This window comes from Capra hircus, chromosome 7 (genome assembly GCF_001704415.2).
Source record: "Capra hircus breed San Clemente chromosome 7, ASM170441v1, whole genome shotgun sequence".
NCBI lineage: Eukaryota > Metazoa > Chordata > Mammalia > Artiodactyla > Bovidae > Capra > Capra hircus.
The window spans coordinates 29,231,571-29,244,495 of NC_030814.1; the positions used below are offsets into that span (position 1 = coordinate 29,231,571).

A 12,925-nucleotide genomic window follows, 5' to 3' on the forward strand; every position below is an offset into this window, starting at 1 on the left:
GCCTGGGTGGCAGGTGTCTCTGCAGTTTTGTATGCTGGGATACTTCTTCCACTCTCTGTCTGATATAAAATAGACCACAAAGCAAATCCCCATGGGGCCCCCTGGGGGGCATTGTTTTTTCAAACTGAAGTTCATATCACTTATTGTATTATAAAAATGCAGCTTTCTGGGCTGTATCTCAGACCTATTGAATTAGAATCACTAGTATAGGAGTTTGGAATTTGTACTTTGACAAAGCATCCTAGGGATCCTATGTTCACTAAAATCATTGAGACACTGAGACAGGTCTTCTCAAACATTCTGTTTTCCCTGGATTCCCTCTGAATCTCCAAACTTTTGTGAATAAGAGAATATAGGGGTGGTTGCAGAGTTCTCATATCTGAGAGCAAGTGACAGAAAGGAATCCACCTCCCCAAATCATTCCTTCACATGGAGGAGAAAACGAAACCCATCATTTCCCACCTCCAGCTTCAGGGACTCATGGAATAAGAATAGAATAGCCACACTTCAGTCTAGTCTCTGCTGAGCCTAAAGATCTGTTTTCCAACAGTGCTTCTGAGAAAGCAAGTGCCCTAAGTGCTGTCGTAATTGGTTAGCTCAGATAACCTTTATTGTAAAGCACCTGTATTTTCTAGTTGGTAAATTCTTACTCAGTAGCACACCATTAAGAGAGCCATGAAACATCAGTGGTTCGACCTGACAGGGCTACCTGGGTCTCTGTCCAAAGTGAGTTCATTCCAGGATGAGATGGGCAATGATTACTTCAGTCTAGTTCAACAATGACACAGGCCAGATCATAGAATGCTTCCCAAGACTCCACAGGGTATGCTCGTGCAAGGCCTTACTGAAGCTAAAGGAAAGGGCACAGCAGGAGAAAGAAAGCACAGCAGACATCCGAGAGGTTTGAGACTTCCAGCCAAAGCTCTTAGGGATCTCTTCAGCACACAAAATGTACTTCATCTGCAGATTGGAAAGCCGAAACATTAGTTTACCAGGTGGTCTTCTGCACCCCACTGGTCACACAACTAAAATAATGCTATGTAATTAGTTAAACCAGTATAAGCTACTAGTCATTACATTCCTAAACAAGTTGGATGAGGTCATCCAGGGGAGTTTGACTTTAACCATGTATTAGAAATCGCTAGCTATTTCATCGTTATCTTGGTCAAGGGTCAGCCTTTACGTGGCCTGTAAATAAGCATGGAGCTCTCCCAGTCCAGCTGTAAGGTGACTCACACACAGGAGAGCACTCAGGCATTTCTGGAAGAACTTGAGCCCTTTCTTCTGTTGCATCACATTTCCAGGTTTCTGGAGGTCAGCTGGAGCTTTAGTCTGATATACTGATTCTTTCAGTTTGCTTATTAGATAATGTTCCCAACATGTGATGAAATTTCCAAACAGGGAACATCATGACAGCTTTCTCTAGAATATCTTTCTTCTCTCCCTCTGATATCTTAATTTTTCAAAAGGTAGAAAACATTTCTTGATAAGAATTTAGTGGCGTCAAAGTCCCTCTCATTCATTAATTTGAAGACTATTTTATTTTGTAATTCTGTTGAAAATTTTTTAAATCAGGGAAAATTAATATTTGGAAAACTTTTTAAAGGCACATATTATATGAACAAATTATGAAGCCTACATTGGTTTTTTTAGTTTAAAAATATTTTAAGAAAAAAATTAAGACAAAATAAAATGTATACATCCATTATATGTATATTAAAAAAATGCTCTATTTACTTTGAGTTAGAAAATAATGTGGCATATTATTTGTTTTTGCAAAGTTCATGTTGTGCTTTTATAATTTAACAAGGCAATGAAAGATAAATGTTTTTCTTTTTCTAGATTCAATTAAAACCAGTCACACTTCTAACTGAGCAAGATCAAGTGGAACACAATCTGGCTTCTGAGAGAAGGAAAGTTCGATTACAACATGAAGATACCTTTAAAAACTTGATGAAGGAAGGTGGCAAGTTTGATGGTTAGTAAATCTATTTACAGGAACTTTAATTATATGATTGTGATCATATTCTGGAAGAGGTTCCATGTGCACTTGAAAAGAATGTGCATTCTGCCGCTGTCCTGATCCTTTCTGGTAGTGAGACAGAAAACCAAAGACAGAACAACCTCAATTCAGGTCAAAGTTCCTGACCGAAAAAATGTGGGATAAATGCAACATTGTCCAAGAGGAGTGACAAAATACTTATAAACATCCAAAGTACAAGAACTGAAATTGACCTCCAGATGAGTATGTCCCAGTTGGAAACCTGTAGAAAGGATGAGGTTTGTTTACTGTCCTTAACATGGGTGCACAGCCAAAGCTCTGAGCCTAGACTGGTCTCTAGTCTAAACCTGGGAGTGCCCCATTTCCCCAGTGATTGGCAATTACCTCCAAATCTGCATACTTCTGCACCAAAGTCCCCTATACTCAATACATTCCTGCATACATTTCCTAGATGATCCTTACACACATGAGACCTGCCCTAGTACACAGCTCTATGCACCCCAGTGTATGCCATGTATGTCTTCATAGGAATCAAGTAAATTTTTCTTTAGTTATCCATCAGAAAAGGAGTTGTGCTGGGGTCCAGCCCCCGCAGGATCCAGGGGAACCTGAAGGAAAAACGGCGTCGGCGATTGATTTAGAGAGAGATAAGGAAAGAATATTGTAGATAAGAAAATAGAAGAGAGACAGAGGCTGATATTCCTTGGTTTATATAGAAAGCTGATAAAACTTTGAGACAAGAAGTTTGCCCTGTTCACGGAGGCCACAGGTGCCTTCCTGGTCTCCTGAGGGACTGAAGACGCGGAACGTCTTCCCGTTCAGGTCTTAGAAACCCGGGCAGATAAGTGAACGCAGGGAGCCTCTATGCTCCAAGAGATCAGCCTGAAAAAGAAAGTAAGAGAGAAAAAAAAGAGAAAAAAGAAAAACACGGGGTGACCAAGCTTCTTCAAGCGAGGCCCATTGTTTTTATTTTCAAAAGGGTCTTTTATACCTTTACTTGTACATAGAGGGAAATGAAAGATGCAAAGTCATACAGAGTCAGCCCAAACATTACATCTGTTTTGTCTTTATCAAAACTGGGATTTCTTCTGCAAACCTTTCCCATAAACAATGTTGTGTACATTATCTTTTGGCCTTGGAGGCCTGTGAACATTTTATGACCCTCTTTTGATAGAGGCTTCTCAACTAGAAAACTTATTTTCCCTTGAAATGTTTTTTCTTATATTTCTAATCTATGTCAGCCTCAAAAAGTATTAAATAAGTTACGTTTCTCACAGAGTAAAGGTGCAGTGAGTTACAAGAAAGAACCAATTAGCTCAAAAGTCTGATGTGGTTAATTTCAAGGCTACACTTGTTTTTCTTACTTTCCAACTATGTTAACTAATGCACTCCCAGGTGCAGAGTGGATAAGAGATATGGGAACTTAGCAACAAGCATTGGCCCAATAATGAAATCCTACATTAACACTACTCTAATAATTTTTAACTCTTTGAAAGGCTCTATGTTTTAGGCTTTTTGTGCCTCTCACAGTTGGGAGGCTGTAAATAATCACATGTGTAGCTGCAAGAGTCTGGATATATCTGCCAAGCAAGCTAAATTGCTAACAGAGGGGTTTTGATTGGAAATATTCCTATCATGTCCAGGAGACTTATTAGCTATAGTCCTAAGTTAATTTTCTCCAGAGAAAGGTGATCAGGGATAGCCCCCTGTTAATGTCAGAGGAGTTGGTGAAAGTCATGAAGTAGTAAAACAGACAGATTCTGGTTTTGGGGGTAGATGCTCGAGAAAGCCTAGGGAGCCCGTTGAGTTCTGAAGCCTTGCTTAACAGTTCTCTTCCACATGACCTTGTCATGGGTGGGATCTCCCGTGGCGGCCCCTGGCAGAGTTGCGTTATATCTGAGTCTTTACAAAGTCTCTCACAGTATAAGGTCTTTTCTTATTTTTTTAATTTTATCTTGGTAACACAATATTCAAACAATTACACACCTTTCCTTTTTTTTAAATTTAGCTATATATTGTACAGATAATTTATATTAATTTATTTTGAACCAAAAAAGTACCATTTGAGTAAGAGAAATTAACCTTAAAAAAATCTCAATCAGTACTAGTTTGGGATGTTTATAAAAAATTATCTAGCAAAATCAGTACTTAAAAAAGACAGAAGTTGGAAGGATTTAAGAATTTAAGATTTTATATGCTTTTTAAGGATTACTTTAGGAAGCAATCCAATTCTGATTACAGCAATATGGTGGACTCGCAGTCTGAAAAAAATCTAAAATTTCTGGATAAAATATTTACAAACACATCTCAGCAGGCAGAAAACTAAGAAAGAGGCTTCAAGTCCACAAATGATCAGAAACACAAATGCAGCAGTGTAAGGAGACACAAGAGCTGGCATTTGCTGAGGGGGACCCTGTAGGTGGTAGACCCTGCGCAGTGTTTTAAGGCGCCTGCCCTAGCTCAGGAGGCACAGTCAAGTGGGAAGGTGGATCAGGGAACCAGACCTGGAGCTGAAACCCCTCCAAAATGATACCCTCAGTGGGTCAACTGGAAAAACCATGCCTCTGAGAGCTCTGGTCGGCATGCTTCCCGCTTAACCCTATGTGGAATGGAAAAAACACTTGTTTCTCTTTGAGGATTCAATCACAACTGCATTCGCAAGCATATTTGATGTCAGAATTCACATAATTTGTTTGGCTTGAAACAGACCAAGTAAAACCTAGTGTGAATTCATACTGTGTTAAGTACCCACAGGTGATCTGCAGCCACAAATGCAAATCCTCTGTGCAGACATGACTTTAAGCCCAGTCCTCAAGAACTCCCACAGATAGAGATCCAAGGAATGTGAGCTCTTAGACAAGAATCATTAAGACAAAAGTAAGTCACCTGAATTCAGAAAAGCACCAGACAACAGAATGAAGCCTGCAATGAAAACTAAAGAAACAGAATTTACCACATAAAGAATCTGAAGTAAAAGGTTAATATATTTTAAGAAATAAAAGAGTATCAAAAGTATTATGTAGGAACAAGAAAATGACCTAGAACATTAGATGAAGAAGCAAAAACCATTTCTATACAAAAAGAATATAAAATAATTAAAGTTTAAAACATTAATGAAACAGCATCTAAGACAGTAAACTGGAAAGTAAATCCAGGAGTTACCTAGAATGCAGATGGATAAACAAGGAAATGGAAACTATACAAGAGATTAGGAGACAGAGAGAATAGAGAAGTCTAACAAGCATCTAATCAAAGTTCCAAGAAGAGAGGAGAAAAAGAATGGGAGAGAAGTAACATTTGAAGCAAACAACATAGATATTTTATTAAGAGGTAACATGAAAGTTTAACATGCATTTGAAAAGATTTTGGACCTCATTATTAATCAGGGAAATGCAAACTATAACCACCATGAGACCCTATATCACACCCACACACACATCTGGAAAAACCGAAGAGTCCACAATACTAATCAAGTGAAAATGAGGGGCTGGGGAAACTACTGTAAAAAACAGAAGTAGGAATCAGTAAAATCATTTTGTTACCTAAAATATCCTGTTGATAGTAAGGACTGTGAACATGGAATAAATCAGCAAAGTTAAGTTTATTCATCCACCCATCCATTCATTCATTCAATAAATACTGACTGAGCATCTACATTCTGGAATTCTATTAGGATTTTAAAAACTCAGTCCTTACCCAAAGGAGCTCAGGATCTAGGGGGTCAGATAATCAAAGATCACACAAATAAACATAAAATTGTGACTGTGAAAGAAAGGTACAAGTAGGAGCTAATAACAGTGGAGTCAGCTGTGGAGGTCAGAGAAGGCTTTCCCGAGGAGGTGGTAACTGAGATGGGCCAAAACAGAAGAGAAAGTAAATGGAAGAAGGTGGTGGTGGGCAGCGGGACTGCTACTTACAGAGAGAGACCATGTACAAATGCCCTGATGCTGAAGATGGCATTTTAGTTATAGGAGCTGAAAAATGCTGGAGTGGCTGGAAGGGAGGGGGAGAGAGATTATGAGAAGATGTGATGGGGGAAGAAGGGTTGCTACTGGCATTCAGACTAGCTGGGGCTGGAGAGGTAGGCACAGGCCAGAGAAGAAAGGAAGGGCTTGGGGGTCATAAACATGATTCAGGCTTTTCCAACAGGCCAGGGGAAGTCACTGTATGTTTTTAAGGAGGGGACTGAAATGATCAGTGAAATGCAGGAGGAAAAAGTAAAAGAAAAAGACAGTTAATTAAAAATATAAAATTTACATTAGGAAATGAAATGTAACCACACTTCTCTGCTGACTTATATGTAAATGTGCCAAGAAGGGCTCCATTCCCAGTTACCAGCAACAGCTGGGCATATCTATGCTCTCACACTGCCAGCTCAGCTCTGCCTCCGAGAGTACAACCAGCATTGTACCCCTGATCTGTAATTCCTCCCCCAGCTCCTCAACAACAGCACGTGAGATTTAAGCCTAGCTGGTGATTCACTTGATGATGCAGGAAGTATAACTGAATACATTTTACTGCTTTGCAGCCAAAGTAAATGATTTCTCCATTGTTGAGAGGAAAAACCAATGTGTCAGTGAATGAAGCAGATATGATTCAAAAGAAGCAGAAAGACACCAAGAAGAACAACGTATTGTGTCTTTTCTGTTTGTGACTGCTTTCATTACCAAGCAGTCACCAGGGGAGGCCATATTCCCATTCTGAAGTTTATAGTGCAGCAAACTGTTCCAAATTCTCAGTGTCCATGGCCCCTAAAGCTCAAATCCCTTTCTTTTCATTAACTTTATTAACATACCATAAATGGCCCATATTTAAAGTTATACTTGATAGGTGCTGAGACATGCATACTCCTATGAAATCATCACCACAATCAAGACAATAACATATCCGTCAATCCCCAAATTTCTTTCTGCCCTAACCTGCTGTAATCTGCCCCTTCTCCACCTGAAGCAACTCAAATTTAAACTTACTTGTTCTTTTGATCAAAATTCTGGTTGACTTATAAAACAGGTTGGAATACAATCTCTAAAACGTCCTTTCTGATCTGTTGTCTTACCCAATTCACTGTTAAATAAAACCTATTCATTTCCTTGGGAGTTTTAAGTCTTGGGTAATAATATTTAATTTTTAATTAAGTATTATTATTTAATTAATAATATTTAATTTTAATTATTATTATTTAATATTTAATTTTTAGAAAATTAAAAATAATTTTTCTAAAAATCTCATGAATTGAAGGAAAGGTTATAGCCTCAGGTTCTACATTTAACTTTACCAGTTTTGTTTATGTCTACCTTTCAGATCCCATTTGTGATGAAGAGGAAGGAACTGTTTCCACAAGGGGCACCTCTGTTCAAAGCATTGAACTTGTCCTCCCACCCCATGCAAACCATCATGGAAATACATTTGGTGGCCAGATTATGGCTTGGATGGAGGCGGTGGCTACTATTTCTGCAAGGTTCTTGGTTTTAGCCTTTGGTTTGTGATCTTGAGGCTAGTTGGGAGAAGGCAGAAGGGTCTGAGACTGGCTACCGGGTGAGTCAAGGGAACAAGTAGAGAACAATGTTGCCTTTTATCAAACTGAGAAAATGATCAGTCATTTTCCTGTTTACCTGAGAATTATTCTGTCCTTTCCTGAGGGTTAAAGTTTAAATTCTTGGTCCAAAAATAAAAATGAAATGACAGTTCTCACAGTTATTCTGAATTATGACTGTTGATCTTGCAACTCTTATAAAGTTAGTTATGACAAAGTAGGTGGAAACAGAAATAGAAGATAGCCATTATTACACTTAAAAACAGTCAAGATACAAACTTTTTAAAAGGTGGTTCACAATTAGGTCTGACCTCTGGAGGTGCTGGTTAGAATCATTACAGCCAAAGGATTAATTGAAAAATATGATGAGAAAGAGGGAAGAACTTGGAAAAGTACTTTTAAATGCTGCTCAGTTTCAAAAAGGGTAATTTCATTCTTAACGGAGCCATGTAGGTAACTGGGCAGTTTTAAAGAACACTGTAGTCTCTGAAAATGCATTTGAACAGGATCTGCCCTTCTGACAATTTTTGTAACCACTGAAAATTGTTAAGGTTTTATTTTCCCAAAATTAAAAGAATTTTACTTATTAATATATCTATAGTTATGACTATAATTAGAAACCTGTGGTTATCCTAAAATTGCACACAAATATAAGAGCTTGTTTTTAAAACGACATTGTCATTCTTAATGACAATAAAGCATTGAAGCTTGTTCTACTATAAAGGCTTACAATGTAATTAACTATGGCAAATCTGTTCACTTATCGTTGGCAGAATTCTTTAGAGTAACTGAATGACCACAGTGGGAATCTAAAATGTAGACAATTATAGTAACTTTCTGAGATCAAATTTTCTTTATAGATTTTCAAAACTTCGCACACCAAAAAACTGTAAAATGTGTACCTTGCAGCCTTTCAGGCTTTGTGCAGCAATGCAGGTAACTTTTTTTGTGGGGAAGAAAAATTGGTCTTTGACATGTGGGTGAATTTAGGTAACAGTGAAGCCAAGGAACTCATGTGAATGGCATCAGCTGAAAGTTCTCCTCACTGTTTCCCAGGCCAACCTGAGAGTCACAGCTTCCTGTGAGTGTAGTCATGAGCTGTCAGGAGGAATAAAACTCTGAAATCAGAACAAAAGACAGTTGTTTGGTTTTTGGAGATACTTCCATAGGGCACAAAACAAGAACAGGACTGTCACCACAAGGACAGAAGCACCAGCATCTTGGGAAAGCCACCCACAGACTGGGACATTGTATCTCCTAAAATATTTGCAGATAATGTCACAGGACCACTCTCGACACACACAATCCAGTTATTTATTACCCTCTTGGGCTGAAAGAGATGTTCATTAGAAAGCACCCCGAACACAGGTCTGTTGCATCCATTAAGCAAAGCAATAGCTCCTGAAAACATTTTGGAGAATGATCACTTTCTTCTCTTTCTCTCTCCTTCCCTTTGTTTCACCAGCCGCCTGTGTCGAGCACATCCTGTTCTGAAGTCCGTAGACATGTTTAAGTTCAGGGGACCATCTACAGTTGGAGACCGTCTTGTCTTCAATGCCATTGTCAACAACACATTTCAGACCTGGTAAAGCATGTCTGGTGCTCTTAGATTGCTATAAAATGAAATCAAACTCGCACATAAGCAATGTTCTTGTTTTATCTCAACCTGGAGGTGAGTATAGGGAATACTTTAAAATGACCACATTCCTTCTAATTTTTTTGAAAGTTCATGTTCAAAATCTATAGACATACATATTTATCCTCTGTTCCACTGAGGCCTCCTTACACCAAGTGATGATAAGTTGGTTTTTGTCTCATAATAAGGTCGGGAGTTGGTGATGGACAGGGAGGCCTGGCGTGCTGTGATTCATGGGGTCGCAAAGAGTCGGACATGACTGAGCGACTGAACTGAACTGAAGGTTGACTATATTTCCCACTTGATCCAGGATGGTCTTGGTTTGTGTGTATCATAATCATTAATTCTTCCTTTCACTCTCAAAAGGGTCCCATATGGTCAACAATTCATAATGGACCTGTCATTTATTACCATGAAGTCCAAAACACTTCTCAGTTATTTTTATTATTCTTGACGCACAAAGAAAAGATTTAACTTGGTATTTTTTTCTTTTTAAATGTAAAAAAGAACATCTGTATTTCCTATTCACCTTCAGTGTTTGATGCTTTTAAATTATAGAACTATCGTTTTAGGAGAGAAAACTTGACTTTGGCATAATTTAACACCCCACCCCCCATGGCCAAAATTTATTCATGAATGTATATAAGGTCCCACTGGCCTTTTTTAATACTTGAAAGTGGGAAAGTAAAGCAGACATGCTCCCAGGAGCTTGTATATAAGATCAATCGACTTGATGAAATGGATGTTAACCGCTGCATAGATTAGCAGACAACAAAGAAACAACAACACAGGGTCCTCCTTCTCTTCCTTGCCTGGAGGAGCTGGTGGGGTGGTGGGCGGGGGAGGCCTAGCATGCTCAGGCTCTCTGCCCACTACCCTTCTTGCCCTTCTGCAGTGTTGAAGTTGGAGTGCGCGTGGAGGCCTTTGACTGCCAGGAGTGGTCTGAGGGCCGGGGCCGTCACATCAACAGTGCTTTTCTCATTTATAATGCTGTCGATGATAAGGAAGAACTGATCACATTTCCCAAAATCAAACCCATGTCAAAGGTCAGTTATTAGCACATGCAGTTCGGTAATCAGACCACTTATTCTGGAGGAAGCTGTGGTACAGAGCTCCACCCAGAATCTTTTCCTGCACTGCCAACAACCTGTACGTCCATTCCCCTTTGCTTTTCTTTTTTGCCTCACAAAGTAAAGTGATCCTTTTCCTCTCTTTCCAAATCACTCCGGTCTTTAAACAATGAAGGCCCTGAAGACCCCACATCTATTCAGCCACATGCTGCTGTTGGAAGCATATGTCTTCCATGTCTCATTTCTGACTCTCTTTTCCCACTTTATATCCAGTTCTCTACTTTATATCCAGCTGCTCTACATTCATCAGAATTAAGTCTTGTGGAATAAGCGGCCTTACTGCCAACTCTGACCTGAAGATAGTTCATGTAGAGACTCCTTGTCCCAGTTAGCCTTTTCAACTGACTTAGGAGAGACAGACTTAAGGATCGTAGCACAGAAATATTAAGAATGTATTGATTTTACTTTTTTTTTTTTAAATTTAAGGATGATTTTCGACGGTATCGTGGAGCTCTCGCACGCAAGAGAATTCGCCTAGGCAGGTAAGGGACTCAGGTGTAAGATTTTATGGACTCTTATCTGACAAATTACATAGCAAAGAGCCTTCTCTGGGTCTCTATTCCCACATAATATAAAAAGAGAAGGTTTGATATTTTTTGACTGTGGATGCTACTGTGATGAAAATTGTTCTTCCTGATTGTTCCGCCAGTAAAGGCAACTTTTTGTAACTGCTGATTTCACTTCAACAAAGTGTCACAGTTATTGCTATGTGCTAGATACAGGGAAGAAAACCATTATTTAATATTTTCATTTTTTTCCAGAAAATATGTCATTTCCCACAAAGAAGAAGTTCCACTTTGCATATACTGGGATATTGGCAACCAGGTGACAATTTTATGATCTAAAGTTCTTCATGTAAAAATTGCTTTATTACAAAAACGGGAACCCCCTCATTTAACTGACTCATGTTGTGCCTACACAGGTTAGATACAGAGGTGAATTATAGCAACCTGTCATCTCAAAATGAAACAAAACCAATCTATGAGTAACTAGTCATCAGCCAGCTGCTTCACTGCCTTGTTTGAATTATCTACACAGTTACAGACTCCGGTTGATCTGCATCAAATGCATTCAAGCAACATAGGACATTGAGATCTAGTGTCTCAACATGATCTGTGCTGAATGACACGCCTTCTCAACAAAAAAGTATTAGTCACTTTAACGTTCTGACCATGAAATGTAAAGGGAAATCTAAATTTACTTATTATACATTGATTACTAGTCACACTGAAGGGTATTTTTGTCTTTACTTAGGATATCAATTAAAATGATACTAATTTCCTAAGCATATAGGACTCACTGACTTATCTGAATTCTGAATTAAGAGTCTGAGACAGAAATTATGTTCCTATAACTTAGTTCTAACTTCAACATCATCACTTTGGCTCTAACAGTATCCATTTTCTAAGCAGAAAATATTTGATCACATATCTGTACGCTGAACCCACAGCTTTTCAATTATTTATACTTTAGGTATCCTTGAGTAATGGCAATGTGGAGGCTCTCAAAAGCCTGGCAGCCAGAAGTGGATGGGAGGTTACCAGTGCTATGGAAAAGGTAGGAGGCATTCAGGTATACATACAGCTCACTGCCCATCATGAATGAAAGTTTTCATGGTAGAGGTTGTTCTACTACTTCTAATGCTGCTTTCAAGAAGGTAAAAAATGGAGATCAAGATGGCAGAGTACGAGGACACCGAGTCACCCTATGAACACATCAAAAATACATCTATACGTGGAGCAATTCACAACACTGAAAACAAACTGGAGAGTGGCAGGAAGATTCTTATACAACAACTATGGCTATAAAGAAAGATCCACAGAGTCAGGTAGGAAGAGAAATAACACCATCAGGTCAAGACCTGCATCCCTAGGAGAGGACACCCCAGCCCTGAGGTCTCACCCCGATAGAAGGAGTACCCTTAGCTGGTTTTAAAACCAGTGGGACTAACAGAAGGGCTGTATAAGAAACCTAAACTCTACTCTGAAAGGAATCAATGCTTCCTTATTCCTGGGAACAAGGAAAAGGACGCAGACTGAAACTCCCAGGGCTCTGTTCCACTGCAGTTCTCAACTAAGGCAAATAAAAGTTCAGGACTGGAATAGGTAATTCTATCAAACATACAAAAAAGAAGTAATACCTAGCATTCCCAAAATAAATTGAAGGGAACACTCCCAAATTCATTCTATAAGGTTATTGTTACCCTGACGCCAAAATCAGACAAAGACACTCAAAAAAAGAGAAAATTACAGGCCAGTATTTCTGATTAATATAAATGCAGAAATCCTCAACAAAATATTAGCAAGCTTAATTCAAAAATATAAAGAAAAGGGATCATACATCAGGATTAAATAGGATTTATTCCAGGGATACAAAAATGGTTTAATATTTACAAATGAGTCGATGTGATATACCACATTAACAACAGGAAGGATAAAAATAATATGATCATCTCAATAAATGCATCAAAAGCATCTGACAAAATTCAACATCCATTCATGATAATAACTCTCATCCAAATTGGTATTATATTTCAATATAATAAAGATCATATATGACAAAATTAAAGCTAATATCATACTCAATAATAAAAAGGTAAAAGCTTTTCCTCTAAAATCAGGAAT

The 12,925-nt window shown here is 38.5% G+C and overlaps 1 protein-coding gene and 1 long non-coding RNA gene across 2 annotated transcripts in view; one reads left to right on the plus strand and one right to left on the minus strand.

Moving 5' to 3' along the window:
• Positions 1-12,925, plus strand: part of ACOT12 (acyl-CoA thioesterase 12) — a 42,584-nt gene that overhangs the window by 16,941 nt on the left and 12,718 nt on the right. Inside the window, exons 5-11 of the mRNA XM_013965761.2 lie at positions 1,843-1,978; positions 7,304-7,460; positions 9,001-9,120; positions 10,067-10,217; positions 10,728-10,783; positions 11,063-11,126; positions 11,775-11,858. Of these exons, the coding sequence (XP_013821215.2) occupies positions 1,843-1,978; positions 7,304-7,460; positions 9,001-9,120; positions 10,067-10,217; positions 10,728-10,783; positions 11,063-11,126; positions 11,775-11,858 (768 nt within the window). The remainder of the gene's footprint in view (positions 1-1,842; positions 1,979-7,303; positions 7,461-9,000; positions 9,121-10,066; positions 10,218-10,727; positions 10,784-11,062; positions 11,127-11,774; positions 11,859-12,925) is intronic.
• Positions 773-2,013, minus strand: LOC108636340. Its single transcript, XR_001918282.1, has 2 exons — positions 1,941-2,013; positions 773-960 (listed from the first exon to the last, which is right to left on the minus strand). It is a non-coding gene; the product is annotated as an uncharacterized LOC108636340 (long non-coding RNA).